Source organism: Aythya marila (genome assembly GCF_965140915.1).
Source record: "Aythya marila genome assembly, chromosome: Z".
NCBI classification, from domain to species: domain Eukaryota; kingdom Metazoa; phylum Chordata; class Aves; order Anseriformes; family Anatidae; genus Aythya; species Aythya marila.
Window position 1 is genome coordinate 36,986,241 of NC_139080.1, and position 18,020 is coordinate 37,004,260.

An 18,020-nucleotide genomic window follows, 5' to 3' on the forward strand; every position below is an offset into this window, starting at 1 on the left:
ATCTACAATATAAGGCAGAAAAACTGTAAGAAGCTCATTCTTCATCCAAAGAACTACATCTAACTGCTTCTAGAATTAGAATGTTATTTTTTCCTATCATTATTCTATAAAACAAGTGTATAACTATTTCTTATGTTGTATACAGAAGATGTGCACATTCACTTTACCAGTTTCAATCATGCATCATTTTAAAAGGCAGATCTTTAGGAAATAATGGTTCTTCTTAACAATATTTTATTTCTCAAAATGTACTTTCATCTTTCAGACTACCATTCTTGACTGCTAATAAATATGTGCTTTAAAAATTTGGTGTTTAGTACTGTGTTTTCCTCACACTTTAAAATAGATGCAGGAGAATAAGATGAAGAAAACAGCTCCAGATCTTAAGTTATTGCCACTTACCAACTAGACTATTATGGGCCCAACAACAATATAATAATTACTTTGAAATCTATCAATAATCCAAAACCCACACACGACTGGACAGATCAGGCTGTGAAGCACTGTATGCCCTTTTCCAGTTTAAGTCCAAGGGCACAGAAAGCTGACATAGCCTGTTTTCCTTGCTCTGAGTCTGAAAGACATAGATTGTTTGTTAGAGGTGATTTAATATTGAAGAAAAGCAGCTCAGAGGCTTAGAATTATACAGTGGCACAGAGGGATCAGAGAAGCAGAAAGATCATAATTTTCTGTGTCCTGACTTTTGGGCTTAATTTTACATCCATCAAAATCATCTGCAAAACTTGCCATCAACTTCAAATATACCTTGTGTGCAGCACAGACCTTTCCCTCACAAACCAATAAGAAAAAATCCCCACACTTTGTGATCATAAAGGTCTATACTTACAAATTTATTCACTTTTTAAATTTATTCACTTCACTTTTTGCCATAATATTTCCCTAACATTTTTGAAGGGAGACAGTAACGTTAACAATAAGACTTCTCCAGCAGGAAATCTGTTTGCATTTAAAGTTTTGGCAAAAATGGCTGCTACAAAGCTTATTGATTCTTAAAAAATAGCATGCCATTAAAGAAATGACTAATATATGATATCCAATTTGTTTGCTAGTTTCCATCAAGCCTCATCACTGCCTTGCTTACCACCTTTCTCTCAGATACCACATGTTCTGCCTTGCCTCAAGACCATTTTACAGTCAATATGCTGACCATTGTTTTTCTTGTAAACAGTAATCCAATCTAGCAAGCAGAAGTCCTACTTATCTTGCTATATACACATAGCAAATTTTAGATATGGTAATTCCAGCTGTGGTTATTTTCTCTGGATAAAAAGTGACCTTTTCACTGTATGAAATGTCACATAGTAAAGAACAGTGTCCTCAGCCATTCCAGTGCTAGAATCAAGTCCTGATGACCTCACTGGAAAGTAAAAAATCATCTCTCTCCAGTGATGCAAGCCTCCTGTTTTTATCCCTATAGAGGCAAAAAATAGCAGGAATTACTAGTATGATATATTAAGTTATAATAAAATATGTTGATAGTTCAGTATGTCACATCTTCAGCCTCAAACAGAGTGATTTGCTGCTTGGAAGGAGTCCAAATTTAAGGAGAAAATGCAGACATATTTCTGTGGACAGCTAGTCTGGGGAAAAGTGAGAAATGTGCTCCTTGGAAATTTTAAATATTTGAGTAAGACTTATGGAAATGGATTACTAGGCAGATGACTGCTGAAATGATGTAGAAAGCATGCAAAATGCCATCCTTCAGATCTCCAACGTATCTCGTTTACCTTTGATATGGTCTACATGGCACTTTTCAGACACATGATTATGTGTGCAAACATGCATGTAGGTGTCTGCACATATACTCATGCACAGTGGATGGATCCAGCACAGATTGAGAAAGCAACAATTAAAAGGTTACAAAATCACCTCATTATCACATTTAGAAGTAGGATTCTGTGTCGCAGCAAGCAGTAATTTCATCCTGGACACCGAGAACAGAAAACAATGGCAAAATTCCTCTAATTTAGTATATAATCATTTTCTGACTAAACTGCAGAGGAATTTTATCATTGGTTTTGAGTGGGAGGAGATTTAGGTATTTTGTGTGTAATATCTGCAAAGAAACTAGCTGTGTGTGTTTCAAAGGTGCGTATATGTCAAAAATTCCTCCTGAAAAGGAGAATTCAATACCATCGTATTCAATATATAGAGTATTTTTGTAACTATTTGTGTCACGATGACATTTAAACATCCAGCAAAGGTGAAGCCTTCCAAAAGGATGTGCCTCCATCCAGAAACATTCTAAATTAATACAAGAATATAGCAGATAAATAAAATAAATACTCAGAATGAAGCAGAAGAAAAGGAATATTTAAATAGCAATAACATTATATAAAAACAAATATTAGCTGCTACATAGAAGGATGCTTTTAAATTACTTCAGGTAACTGGTTTAGAAATGTGTAAGTAACAATAATATGAACTATTTCTAGCTTTTTTCCCTACTCATGGACAAAGCAGTTTCTGGAGTTTTGATTTTTTTCTATTCAAACATATTTTTGTTATAAAATTGTAACTAGGCAATAGCTTGGTGATTGTGCTGGAACCAACTGGGTAGAAACAAAAAGGATTTGATTGGCAATTTGATAAGAGGTTGCACCACAAATTAATTAACTAACAAAATTAACACTTGATTAATCCCAAAAGAAGATGCTCATCCTCTATCCTTACAAACCCCACAGACTTCATCCTTGTCCCTCAGGCAAAAGCCTATATAAGTGGACAGGTCTCAGACCATGCCTTGGAGGTCATTGAGCACAGGGTGTGACAGCAGACATGCCTCCTCCTTAGTGCTCTATATCCGCTAGAGCAGTTTTACAGCAATGTGAGAGGGTGAAAAGTTAACACTAGCTGGTTACGCAATAAATGTCAGTGGTAATACCGCTGACTTCAGACTAGACTCCCAGCAGTAAGCAGTTAAGAGGTGATAAAGCAGGATTAATCCCTGAGAAAAATTTATGATCGTCAGAGGAGAATGCAGTACGAATACTCTGGTATCTTTATTCTTCCTTGAACAAGAAGTAGTTTTGCTCCAACTTTTTTTTCTTTCCCTTAAGTGCAGCTTTTCAAAAGGGGTGTTAATACCATCACATATACACCTTTAAGCCTGTTTTCACACACTCATCCTAAAAAGTCATCCAAGGTCACCGATACTTATGGTTATAAAATAAACCTTCAATGATATCGAGGATAGTCGAATAATAATGGAATAATGCAAAGTACAGTAACTGATCAGTAACTATTCTTTGAGCTGCCCTAATAAAATTGCCTCTGACAGGGACAGGAAGATTGCCCAAAATGAGCCATTGCTGACAGAGACATAGAAGTAGTTACACAGACAGGTAAAGCTACTTTGAAGGCAATGTGAGCTCTGAGTCCTTCACCTGCTGTTGAAACAAGTACATGGTCACATCTTAAAACTTTCATTGCCCTCCCAGGTACGTGGGGTTCAACTCTACTACCACTAGGGCTACAGCTGTTTTTCCAAGATTGCATTCTTTCATTTCCTCTTTTCAGATAGGAACACACATAGACTAAGAAAGAATCACCAGTGACAGCAAACAGTGATTGTATTTCCTCAAATTAACAGAGATTGTTTAGAAATAATTAAATATGTGGTAATGTAATATGATTTATATTTTTTTTTTCTGTGAAATGTAATACTTGCGAAAAGTATCCCCTAATGCTGCTCTAACTAGGACTTTCATTTTGCTAGTAACGATGACCTGCACTTAGCAATACAACTGCAAGCATTTAACACACCAAAATTCACCATAAAAACAAGCTTAACCAAAACTGTTGAGTCTGTCTATTTTCCCAGATAGGGAAATAAAGCACCAAGCCTACAGTTTTGACTTAGGTCCTACTATACATGTACAATGATGTTGCTTTCTGTTAGATACACTACTGACTGATATATGCTCAGATCTGAAGCTAGATCATATAAAGTAATAAATTATTTCTTCAAATTATCTTGGACATGTATGTGGAATAAATAATCAGCAACTCAGTGAAAGCTTGTATGATAGGAAAAGGACTGACAGTATGCTAATTATATAGAATGGTAAGCATATACCAATGTACATAAAATTATGTACATGATGAATCATATCCCTCTTCCCAGGCACTTTGAATGGCATTTCTTTTTCCACCATGAGCTACCAAGGAGAGGAAATGTGATTTCATAGAGTTGTCTAAGTCTAGTGTGATGGAGACTGGATTATCATCTCAGTACTGTGATAACCAATTCAATTGCAATTAAAATATTTTGTGTCTGCATTAGAACAATATAGAATCAAGAGTACTCTGTAAGAAGAGGTCTAAGCTATGCATTACTAATTTTGTCCTGATAAAGAAGGCTAGCAATTTCAAAGAGAAGAATTAAATGAGACCAGCTCTCACCTTGGGACACATAACAGCTGATCTGTGCACAATCAATTTATGACAGTTATCTGATTTTGCTTTATCTTCCCATTTTAAGTTCTAAAAAGCTGCCAGCTCCAAGGAAGAATTTGAATCTCAAGATTCTGCTGCATAGCTTAATGGATGCAGACATAAAGTTAATAAAAAGCAATACTTCAATAAGAACTGACTCAAATGCAATGTAATATGGCTGGTCTATTTTAAGGAAACACCGCTCTTTATTCTACAGAACTACTAGCAGCACACTAGTGCATAGTTTGCAGTTTAGGCAAAACACTATAGACAACTGCAGAGAAATTTACATCTTATTCCTTACATTAAATTTTCTTGCATAAATAACAACAAAGCTTGCTAAATAGGTAAGAGATGCTTTAATTAATTGTTACAGTTTTTTGTTTTTTTTTTTTTTTATATTATATGTTACAGCTATTGTAGCTGTAACTTTCATACTGATCTCTAGGACATCCTCCCATCTGTGATATACAGATATACAGATAAACACGTGTATATTTCTTGTATAAAACACTGCCAATATGCATTGGGCTTGAATGGTCTTAAAGTGTAAACTTTCAGACTTTCTTTGTCTGCTCTCCTGACTAAAATTAGATTTTGCATTTCTGAAAAGACTGTGGAAAGCTTTTTTGAATTTGTTCAAGTTTTGAATTTTGAAACAACAGTATTGTTTGTTTCAGTACTTTTTTAGCATGTACTTTTTTTGCTTGTACCAAAGAGGTAATAATTTAGTAAGTGTCCAAATCCCACATTGCCTTACACCATCTTCATAAAATATTCAAATGTCCAACCTGAAGTAACAGACAACAGGAACCCAGACTGTTCAATTTTGGTTTAATGCTGTCAAAAGCTTTCTGAACAGAAGGTCCTTAATTTTTATGGTTAAGCCTGGCTTTTAACAAACACCAGACAAGTAGGACACAGAACTTGCTTTTAAGAACCCCACCTGATCATTATACTTCTCTACTTCCACATCCATTTTCGTGATAGGGCTTTCTTCAAGATAAACATACTATGTATCTTAGAGTAACAAATTCAAATCAGTTATAATCTTTTTCTACAGTTACAGAAGCAAAATGACTCAGTTCTTGGAAACAATTTCAGAAAGAGGAAGGACTCAAAAAGGGGTTGTTCCCATACATTTACAGTTAGTACTGGAACACTAACTCATGCTAAAAAAACAAAAAAACAAAACAAAAAAAAAAAAACACGACAAAACCTCAGAACATTAGCAGAACATAAGCACTTCATCAATTTTTGGCATCACCTAATTTTTTGGCACCTGAGCCACATACCACTGACTACCTAGGGAGTATCACCATTCAGAAAAGCTAAGGCCACTCTAAAGTGTATTGTACCCCAAAACTCACCCTATGCTAGCAACCTCAGTCTTGCAATAACTACTGCCCTTGATGCACCTTCCACCTTGCACAGTTTAGAAAAGACAGGAACCCCTTCTAAAAAGATGATGCTCAACATTGCTTTTTCATAGTCATCGAGGTTGGAAAAGACTTTCAAGATCATCAAGTCCAAACATCAGCCTGACCTACCAAGTACTGTGTGCAAACCATAACCCTCAGAGACACATCCACAATATCTTAAATACTTCCAGGGATGGGGAATTTATCACTTCCCTATGCAGCCCAGTCCAATACTTGACCACACTTTCTGTGAAGAAACTCTTTCTAATACCCAACATAAGGTGCTGATCTCTTCTCTCTGATAACCAGTATTAGGACTCAATGGCATGAATCTATATCAGGGCAAGCTCATATTGGATACTAGGAAAAACTTCTTGACCAAGAAGGTGGTCAGGCACTGGAGCAGGCTCCCCAGGGAAGCGGCCAGAGCACCAAGCCTGCCAGAGTTCAAGTGTTCAGACAATGCTCTTAGATGTATGATTTCATTTTTTTGATGGTCATGTGCAGAGACTGGAGTTGGACTCAATGATCCTTGTATGTCCTTTCCAACTCTAGATATTCAATGATGCTGTGAAACTAAACCTCCCTCGGCACAACTTGAGACTACTTCCTCCTGTCTTAACACATGTCACTGGAGAAAAAGGACCAACACCTTCCTTGCTGCAGCCTCCTTTCAGGTAGTTGGAAAGAGTGATGGTCTCTCCTCAGACTCTTCTCCAGACTAAACAACCCTTCTGCTGCTGCTTATAAGTCTTGTTTTCTACTCTCTTCTCCAGCTTTGTTGCTCTTCTTTGCACGTACTTGAGCAGCTCAATACCCTTCTTGTAGTGAGAGGCCCAAAACCAAACACTACATTTGAGGTAAATTCTCACCAGGGCCACGTGCAAGGAGACAATCATTTCCCTAGTCCTGTTGGTCACACTGTTTCTGATGCAGGCCAGGAAGACATAGGCTTTCATGGTTACCTGGATACACTGGTTAAAATAGGGCCAGAAAAATTAGTAAAGGCAGATGTGCCTAGCCGCCCAGCTTTTATACAATGAGCAGAGCACTCCCTACATAAGGTGAGTAGTGAACAGGGGAGATCTGCACATAACTGAGTAAAAGTTGAACACTGTCACCACCAGAGCCTGAACAGTTTGTAAAATAAAATAAAATAAAAATTTAAAGCTTTCAATCTTAGCCTGAGAGGTAAATTTTGAGAACCAATTCAGGGAAGATAAGTAGAGGAATGTGGGTTAAATGGAAAAGCAGTACTATAGTGCTCCACCTGGGTCTGATATATCTGAGCTAGCCCAGAAGCAAACCTACAGCATCAGAATATCTTTGTTGAAAAGTGAAGTTCCTTCAGTGTTTAAATATCATAAACAATGCAGACATTTTGAGGACTGGTATTCTGATATTGGGGTTGAAATTCCACCTACAGTATCCCACATCCTCTTGAGGATCTGGACCAAAGTAATCAAGACTGAGATGACAGAAGGAAAAGCATTTATATGCTTCCCAGACTTTGAGAGAGCATTTTTTTTTTTCTTTTATTACACTTTCTAGCACAGAGGATTCAATCACATCTGGAGTTCTTCTAAAAGACTGCATGGTGAAAATTTGCCAACACAGCTGGTTTTATGCAGCCTCTAAGAAGTATATCCTGACTTCTTTTTAATTACATATGCTTTTTTTTTTAAACTGTATTGATAGGTACATTTTCCCCTTGCTGTTAAAGATGGCAGGATTTTCCTTTTCTCAGCTTAATCAACAAAGGTTGCTTAATCAATCTTAATGGATGGCCATAATTTAAGAACATTTAACCTACTTGGCATTTCCACGTTGTCATTTTATGCTCTTTACCAGGACAAATACATACAAAACCAAGAAATTCAAATGGTAAAAATCACTGTAATCATTGATTTGTCTTCAATAAATTACTGAGAGGTGTTAAAATAAACTGAAAATTGTATCAGTTTTACTGTAGTAATGTTTGCATATTTAATGTGGAAGGCTTTAGGTATGTTAGTAATAACCCTAATTTGCGTCAACAGCACTAACAGTCAAGGCAAATTAAATAACAGTTACTGCCAGTGGACTAACATTAAAGAACCACTGAAGTAACCCTTTTTTTTTTAAAAAAAAAAAAAAGACAAAAAATAGCAAAATATAATACGAAAATAGGCTTTTATCAAAACAAAACAGGTACAAGAACTGTGATGATGCACATGTTCTAAATAAGTACATGTCACAATTCATCTTTTATATATTAGAATGAAAGATCCAGATACTCATAGCTCTATATTCACATACGTGCTTGCAGGAGCAGACCAACTGAGAAACGTCTGTAGAATAAAACTCCTACCTTTCTATGAAACACCACCAAAAAAAAATAAAAGTATTTTGTTGGTGGTTAGAGAAGAAAGGGTATTCCATAGATAGAGCTGCAGCTACCAGGTCTGTGGATTCAGCAAGAAGCCCTGAAAAAGAACTGTTCAGCAGTTCAAAACAACTACAATTAACTCAGACCTTTTGCAAATTCCAGCTTTTCGTGCATGCATGCATGTGGCACTAATAAAGCCAGCAAGTAAAGAACTACCTAAAAATAGTGCTAACAGTCTTTCCTTTAGAATGCAAATACTGCCATAAAATACAATGTCACAACACTTGGGATCAGTATGGATTTTAAAATAACACGCACAAGCTATTCAGGTTTGTTAAGATAACAAAATTGGCAATAAAATAATGTCAAACTATGTCTTGTTGGTAAAAAATATCTCATTTTCCAAATGCAGTCTTCTATAAATGTAAACAAAACAAAACAAAAAACAACAAAACAAACAAACAAACAAAATAACCGTCTTGTATATACCATAAGTTTTTTATTTAAACTGTACTCTCAGTGAAACAGATGTCATTGCACAATATCCTTGTTCCACTCTCATTCTGTTCTCCTAGTTGCCAAACAGAACTGTTTTGAGCTATTTACCGAGCGATCACATTCAACTATCTTTGTGATGATCTCCACGCTACATTAAAGGAAAAAGTACTTAAAAACTGAAATCTTACATAATGTTTTATTGTGATTTAATTTACTCAACATGCTTCTGCCATTAGAGACTACCAAGACAAGACTGAGGCCTTTAACAGAAAGTCAAAAAAAGCCTTGTTTTGAACTACTTGACTTTGTACTTTAGTTCTCTCAGTTTTCTTCTTCCTGTGTCTCATATGGTTTCATCATTCTGTTTTTAAACACCTTCACACTTCTGAGGAGGATATAGAATTATCACCAATGTTTCCTTCCCAGACCCCAAAATTCATCTGTTCTTGTAGCTCAGGTTGGAAGGGACTTCTGGAGGGCACAGTATTATATGGATCGGAAGGGACTTTTAGAGTATCTGGTGGTGGGATTGCACCACCTATTGTAGGGCAAGTTCAGGTCAGTCCACAGAGCTCAGGGACATTCATTAAGGACCCACATTGGACTGCATGTACCACCCTATGTTATAGAACTTGGCTGTCTGTTTTTAATCCCGTCCTTTCATAATATCTTTCTTTGTCATCTTTCCTCCTTCCTTTTCCCACTCTTTTCACTGTGATCTCTGGAGTTCATTAGTATCAAACTGCTATTAAACTTCCTTAGGAGTATGATAGGGCAGGAGATTACCCACAGTTCAAACAAAACCATGCAGCAAGACAAAACCAACTATAAATGCAAAAAAAAAAAACCAACAACAACAAAAAAAAAAAAAACAACCAATCAACCAACCATACTCTGATCTCATTAGTGTCAAACTGTTGCCAAAAATCCAGTTACCAGCTTTTTCTCAACTTGTACTCCTTTAAGGATCTGAACAGTACTTGATTGAAAGCTTGTGCAGGAAAATAATGAGCATAATGAAATTCACATTGAGCATTCAATATGCATTCACATTTGTACAAGTAACTGATGCACAAAATGATATAACTTTAGAAAAAGTAGGTAAGTTTGAATACTTGCAGAATTTAAGAAAAAAGCAAACAACCTTTAATTCTCAAACATGGGAGAGAAAGGAATCTAATAAACATCTAGAGATATGTACGCATTCTGGCAAGCTTGTGAATGCATATACAACACACAATGGCTAAGCTGAAAAATCATTTCTTAGATAAGACCTTTTCTCATGGAAAATATTTTGTTGACAATGTGAATCTTTCTTCAATCTTTCATGAAAAATTATAAAAGTACTGAATTTAATATCAAAATGCATTTTAATATCCCAAAGGTTTTTCACCTGCTCAGATTTTTGCTCTTCAATACTTGTTTGCCAGTGAGCCACCTAACCCTTCAACTCTCCAGCATTATGTTGCCTTATTTAGACCTCTCAACTTTGTTGAGCTGCTTTCAGATTACAACACAACATCTTAAAGATAAATATGGCAGTAATGTTTTTAGCAGACCACTTGCCTCTTTAGCAACAGCAGAATCAGAAATGGATAGGCAAAAATACTTCAGGTTAGACAAAAGAACAGAATTTTCTATACACTCCTGAAATAAAGTTCTTCCAAGGCAACCTAACCCACAGATTCCAGATCTGCCTAGCAATTCTCTGTCCTAACAGGGGGTAAAAATGTGAAAATATTTCTGTTAGAAACAATCAAGATTGGAAAGCTTGTATTTGAAATACTAATTTGATTATACATAATTTTATTCTGCATTCTTGATGACTGAGAGCAATCTAGGTTAACACTGCAGAAAACAGTCCAAAAGCCAAGACTATCACTTCTGCAGTGCTTCTAATTCCCACTAGTTATGAAATAAGGGCACACTGCATTCACCACTAGGCTCCAAATCTCAATCTACAGAAATGTTTTATTCTTCGCTTTAGGCAATAACTTTAGAGCTGAACATCCTACGCATTTCATCATAACATTTTTGTGTTTGTTTGTTTTTCAGAATACAGAGCTTTAGGGAGATTCTTTCCAAAGAACATCATCCGTGACATCCTTGCTATCAGAAAATTAGTTCATTCATCCTACTAAATTCTGTTCAACTGAATACTCATTCATGATACTTATAATTCAGAATGTTAGCCAAATATTCAAAAATATGTCTTTACAATATAGCTTATTAAAAGAAAGACATAGTCTGATACCTTTAGGAGCTATTTTTCGGCAGGCGGCAGAAAATATATCTTAGGTAAATTGTAATCAAATTAGAGCAACTCTTCCACCCCTCTCTACTCCCTAGTGATTTACAAATACATATTTTTTATTATTTTAATTAACTTGAAATCAACTCATGAAAGAAATCTCCATGGAACACAACACACAAGTCTTGAGTTTTTAAGAAAAGTAGACAGTTTTCAGATTTTCCATCCCCAGCTGATTTCTGTGCACCTCTAACAGGCATAGACTCTAAGTAATTAACCTATCAAACAATAAATGAATGTTCCAAAAGTGAATGGGCTTGACTTTTTTAAAGTCAAAGTACCTAAAGCGATTATTCAATGTGAAAATATTCTATGTTCAATTTGACTTACAAATAATTAATTCTTCTGTTCATTTGAAAACAATTGAATGCTTACCATAGTATGTAGCTATTCTATTCAGCTCTAGTTGATTTGCATATTGACTATTGTTTAAGACCAGTTATAAATTCACACAGCCTGCAAATCCAGTTTCCGGACAGATGATAGTGGATTCATTGATTACTGTTGTTTCATAAATCATTGTTTCTTCCTATTATTACACGCATTTAGCGCAATGTGTGGAAGTACTTACAACGCACCATGAAATAATGCATTATCAGCACCCAACTAATGTAGTTAAAGAAGCATTTCATTCATTAGGGTAAATAGTTTGTTGGTGTTCACTCTTCATTTTCTTTTAAAATCCCAATTACACACTTCAAGAAAGATAAAGATGAGCATGCTGATTTTGAAAGAAGAATGGGACAAAAAGGAAGATATGAAAGTAGAAGAAAGTATAACAAGTGTGAGTCAAATTTGATTAGAAACGTTTTTATTATTATTATTTTTAAAGAGAAAGAGAGGAAATGTTATGTTTTTTATTTTGATGGTTTTTTTCCTTTCTTTTTTTTTTCAGTCCCAACACTGAAAGCACCTGTCTGTACTGTTAAAATATCAATACCTGCCTTCAAAGTTCTGCATATAAGCAGAATCATCAGTATTCTGTAAGTTATAGGCATGTAGTGTCCCTCTTGTATTATAGGAGCTCAGTCTCTCTGTTCTTCTGTTTATATATCTGTGCGCTTATGCCACCAGATTGTCTTTTCTGAAGCACTGATATGGGGTGTTAAAAGAAAGCAACCAGAGTGAACACTTCCTTCTGAGCAATTACTGAATTAAACAAAACAAAAACACCTGATGAATAACCGCATTGTCATATAAAACTAGGCACTTTGATTTAAGTATTAAACATTCAATTAACGGTCTGCAAATGTAAGTATTTATGGGTTCCACTTCAAGTGTCCTTAAATATAGTCTCTTTTAAGAAGAGGTCTGTTTAAGAGATGGTAACTGCTGAAGACCCACTGAGCCCCACTGTGCACAAATTCCCTTCTTTACTTATGGCCAAGTATGGGGCCAAAAATTAGTTTGCTCAGTTGCAAATACTATGAAAGGAAAACCATCCCAATTAAACAGCAGACTCTGCCATTAGGATTACCATTTTTCCAGAGATATTTTTTCACATAATTGCCACTAATTACAACTGAAGTTAGTATTTTATATCAACATCGGTAGATGAAACTTTATATATTGCTCCAAGTGTGTTTGCTTTTTTGAGGAAGAAAGTGCATTAACAGCCTTTAAAAAGCCAGATTTAGTCATGAGATACTCCACAGCTATTGCTACTGCTGAATCCAGAAGCTTAGGGAAAACAAAAACTTTTATCTTAGACCTCATCAATGTGGCAAAATGCTGAATATAGGTTTATGTCTTTTTGCTGGTGTTTTGTCTTGCTTTGTGTGCAATTCAGATCACTCTGAAGTTAAAAGCTATTGATTTACTAGGAAGCTACCTCTTGTTTTATATTTTCGATCTTATTGGACTTGTTAAACAAAAAGACCTTTTAGCAAAACACAGAACTTCTTATATTGCTTATTATACTGCATTTGAGTACTTTACAACAAGGAAGGACTCAGCATTTATAAGAGCACTATTACATATATGCTCATTAAAAATTGACCAACCTTTCCTTCAGTATCTGTTGCTGTAACCTTCTCAACCTTGTTCCTGTTTAAAAATTTTTTCACCAATTCTTCTACTTGAACGTTGAACTTCATGAAAGTCACATAGCAAAAATATGCTGTCAGGAGGGTTAGGCTTTCCCACCACATGATTAAGTTATCCAGAAAAAAGATGATTAGCAAGATCAAGTCAACAATGTAAAATGACACATCTCGAAAGAGTGGCCACCAAGTAAGGTTCAAGATCTCTCTAGAAAATAAAGCACACATTCCAATAACAAACAGGATATTGAACACGGCAGATCCCACTATTGTCCCAATGCCAACATTGCTGTGGGATATAAACACTCCTATTAAAGATGTGAAGAGTTCTGGGGCTGAGCCACCAGCAGCCATAAAGGTTGCCCCTGCCACATCATCAGATATACTCAGCTTTTCAGTGATGACAGTCAAGGAAGGAACGAAGAACTCATCACAGACTATGGCTAAGGCTATGAACATATAAATCATTCCAATCACATGGAGGATCACTGCACCCTTTCTTCTTTCTTCAAGAGAGAATAGGTCCTCCGGGTACTCTCCCTTGGCATGATCTGTTGCATTGCCATGCTCGGCTTCATATTTCATAGAAGTAGGTGGATCTGGAACACCGTCTTCATTCTGTTCCTTGAAATCCAACAGAGTTCTTTGGTGACCATGCACCTGCTTTTGGCTATCTAGGCTGCTGGCCAACACCTTGCTATGTGGTTCTGTCTTGAAAAAGGCACTAATTGAAAGAGAGAAAGTACTAATGGCCACTACACTCAAGAGAAGCCCTATTATTCTTATCAGTCTTAGTTTTTTCCTAACATTCTGGTGCTGTTTGCAACCAAACAGTGGTTCCTTCAAACACCACTCCTCCAAGACACTAACAACAGTTTTTTTGCAATGAGCCATTCTGTGTTCTTTGTGAGATGCTCAGGGAATCAGATGGAATGTTTCTTCATACTCTTCTCCAGCTTTGAAGGTAAAGGTGCTTTAAAGGTTCTCCCACCATTAAGTATTTTTATTCTTCGTAGGAAGTATTTTCTTCATTCATGCTAAAAAGGACAAGCAGGTATCATTAACATTACTAAAACAGCATGCAGTTAGAAGCTTCTAAAAAGTAATTTACAGACTTGGTTAAATTTAGAATTTAAAGCGGAATGTTACTGGCTGTAACATAATACCCTGGCTCATCCCATCAGACACAGCAACAGCATGTTTGTTTCAGCAGCAACCCGATGGATAAAAGTCTGTCAATACTCAGATCACTTTATGCCTCTCAAAAGCCATTGCTCAGCATTAGGTCTCTGTTGATGACAAAAAGTCCTAGTGGAAAGTAAAAACTGTGCCCAGATGTTGTGTAAAAAAATGAAGAAACTGCTATTCTATCAGCTACACCAAAGATTATCACCTTCTGTAATTACTTTCTACTATGACCATGTAATGTTTTAATCCCAAATGCAGGGGCAGTAATGTATGAAAAAGCAATCAAAGTGTTACAAGCATCTTATCAGACCTCTATGTACCTGAGGCAGTATTAACTGAAATGTTATGTGTGCATAGAGGTCATCGATGTGTGGGTAAGACACTAAACTGTTGGAACAGAATCAAAATGAAGATCTAACACATACACAGCTTCTTTAATTCCCCCTGCAAGATCTGCCCAAGTTTACAGAAGGAATTCAATTTGCTTCTGATCAGACCTAGGACACTAGCTCGGACTAGCTAACATGAAATTTTCATTCATCTCTGTTTTTGTTTTGATTTATGCCACATTTTTTTTATAACAGTATGAAGTTACAAAGAATGGTTAAGTATCTTTTAACAGTGCCTGTCTTACAGATCGTGTTACAGAAAATACTTTAAGTTTACACAAGACTTGACCCTGCAATTTTGAGAATGAAACTGTGGGAGGACTACTCATGTACACCAGAGTAAGGCATATTAGCACAACATTACTTCTAATACAGGAAAAAACTGTTGAATGATAACAGGTGCCTTGATTACTTAATTTGAACAATATAATGCAGAAATTAGTTATACATGCATTATGCATAGTAAATTGCATTTTTTAGAATGCAAAATATAAAATAATTTATAAATAAAATTGAATATCAGTAGTATGTATTACTCTGCAAAAATACTTTGTTACATCACTTATTCAAGGCATTTGCAGCAAAAGCTGAATACTGGAGAATATACAAGATACTGATTTTGTATTCTCAGATAGAGAATTGCAACTATTATACACAGTTATCTACACAAAAGTTACTCAGTCACTTGCAGCTTTTCCTGTTTTATTACGCACAGCTCCCATGCTAAGATGTCATAGAGACATACTCCATCTGCAAGGCGCAGCACCGCAGCAGAGACAGTTTTATTTTCCACCTGAGAGTTACCGCTCACCATCCTGCCGTAAAAACACCGAACAGGGCGGGCAGCGCACCCTTAGCGGCGGAGGGGCCGACCCCCCGGCATCCCGATAAATCACGACACGGGGCAGCTCGCCCCGGAGGGCGCACGGCGGCTCCCAGCTGGGGGGCTCCCCGCGCCCCCTGCCCTGCCGCAGCGCATCGCCTCACTTAACCCAACTTCGCACCGCTCCGCGCCCCAAAAACTTTTCTCCTCCCCAAAGCGAGGAGCCTGCCCAGCCCAGGGAACATCCATCCAAGGGCACTAGTCCCGGAGAGCAGCGGCGCTGCCCCTCCCGTCCCCTCGGCGGCCGAGCATCCCCCCCGGGGAAGCCCGTCCGGGGAGCGGGGACCCCGCGACCGCCGCAGCCGCAGCCCCGACCGAGCACTGCGGCGCTCACCCCAAGGTGCGCTGCGCTGCGCTCCGCACCGCCACCAGCCCCGGCTCCGTCTCGGGCATCGGCGGCCCCTCGCCGCGCTGTCTGCGGCGGGCGGCGGCCGCGGGACCCGCCCCGCACCGCCCCGCACCGCCCCGCACAGGCGGGGCAGGCAGCGGACCGCCCCCGCCCCGGGATGCTGGGGGTGTCTGGGCCCCACCCTACGACCCCCGGCCGAGGGCAGTTTTGGGGTAGCGGCAGGGAAAGGGTGGGGAGGGCGCCGTGCGCCCCCGCGGCTGGGTGAGGCGGTGGAGGTGAATAGTGCTGATCCTCAAGGAGAGGGGTGGGTTTATAAAAGCAGCATAGCCCCCATCAGCGCGCCCCTTATTCTGGATGTTGTGCGGAGGGAGGTCAGGAAATGAGGGAAAAGGACGCTGCATTTTGGTCCCGGTGCTGAGGAAGGAGACGTGTCCACTGGTAGTTATTAATCGTCGGTGATGTACTCGGGGACAGAAATGTCCTTAAACTGCATTTCAAAGTTGGCTCAGAGGAAAATAAAGGGGCACTGAACACCCTAGAAAACAGGAGAAGTTTAGATCCAGAACTTTCCTTTTCTGTTTTGGCCTTCATCTCATCAGCCATATCCCCCATAAATTATGATTTGCTAATTGATTCAAGACTCAAATACAGGGGAAGTGCTGCAATGCCTCTGTATCACAGCCGTTTCCTGGTGCTACATGCTGTAGATCCACTAGGGTGTAGAGGTGCTGCTCTACTGAAATACCATCTGCACTCTGACTTTATGCCTTTGTTGCAAGAAGTCACACAGAGACCTGCAGGCACCCTGGAGTAATCTAATGTACACAGGTCAGCACCACAGGAAGATGTGCACTGAGCCAGGGGAGCTGGGAAAGATCTTCTTGTGCAAATCTTTTAAAAATGCAGAGACCAGGCAAGAGCAAGGAGATTAAGCCTGGCTGAATGGGGTAAAGAGCACAGCCATGCAGTTGGTATCCGGGAAATGTTTGGTAGCAGCTCACTAGCACTATTTTGATTTTGATTTTTTTTATTGTTATTATTATTTGACTATTTTTATTTTGAAGTAATACCCTCTGCAGTTTCTGAAGTCTGCTGCAAACAGCAAACAGGCATCACCCACAAAGTCCAATTGCTTTGGACTGGAGAATAATCTATATTTTTCCAGCTTCTGCAGCCTTCATTTCTGAACTCTGATTTCACCAGATGGCAAATAAAATTACTATTACTCCTTGCTTCATGAAGAATACAAAGATGTAAGGGTTTTGATGAAGTGAAAAAATATGGACATTTAAAGTAACTTCAAAGATATTATTGGGATATCACATGAAAAATAATAGTGGCCTGGGTAGGCCTGGAACAAACATGTAGCTGTTGGTATCTCTCCCCATCATCAGTACCTGGGCCTTTTGGGTTGCCTTGGCAATGACTGGAAAGCCATAAATTCTTCCAGAGAGTTATGAAATGTCAAAACCTTACACACCAAAACACAACAGGCATCTTAGAGGCTACATGGACATACAAGAGGTACAAAAGGTTCACAGAATATTTCCAAATTTTCAGCAGTTTCCAGTGAGAGCCTTGACTGACTCACATATACAAAGTGCCCTTCAAATCCTGAGTTTGCACAGGTGGTGCATGTTTATTTCACGTTACACATTAGGAGGTTCTCATTAGTGGCTGACAGCTAATAGTGGATGCCTGATGATTATCCAGGCTTGTATTATTCAGGCTCAGGATGATGCAAAGACACATGTGGAGATTGCTTTGACTATCCATCTAAAGCCACCACATACACATGAATTAATTAAAATGAAGTTTTATGTTTTGCATCCACCTATGCAAGACACAGATGAAACAGCTGCATCTCAAATGTCCAACTGTGCCTGCTACTTAGCAGTGCCAAAGGTTAAAGGTAAGCATGCTTATATGAGTTCCTGTGACTCCTGTATCGTGGGCCTGCAGTATGTGAAACAACAGCCTTAAAAAGTCTTGAAAATGATATCTAAAAGATGTTTTTGCTTCACAGATGGTCAGAGGCAGGCTGGTATGTATGTGTGGTGTCCTTACATCTATCGGTTTCTGAAATAAAAGTGGAAGCAGTTGAGTTTTGTGA

General features: G+C 38.1%; 1 protein-coding gene across 3 annotated transcripts in view; it reads right to left on the reverse strand.

The window, feature by feature from the left end:
* SLC24A2 (solute carrier family 24 member 2) overlaps positions 1-15,954 on the reverse strand; it is a 180,080-nt gene extending 164,126 nt beyond the window's left edge. For all 3 annotated transcript variants that reach the window (XM_082783252.1, XM_082783251.1, XM_082783250.1), the window contains exons 1-2: positions 15,893-15,954; positions 13,060-14,135 (exon numbers count right to left, since the gene is read on the reverse strand). In XM_082783252.1, coding sequence (XP_082639378.1) covers positions 13,060-13,992 — 933 coding nt within the window. In that variant the 5' untranslated portion in view covers positions 13,993-14,135; positions 15,893-15,954. The remainder of the gene's footprint in view (positions 1-13,059; positions 14,136-15,892) is intronic.
* Positions 15,955-18,020: the final 2,066 nt, after the last annotated feature.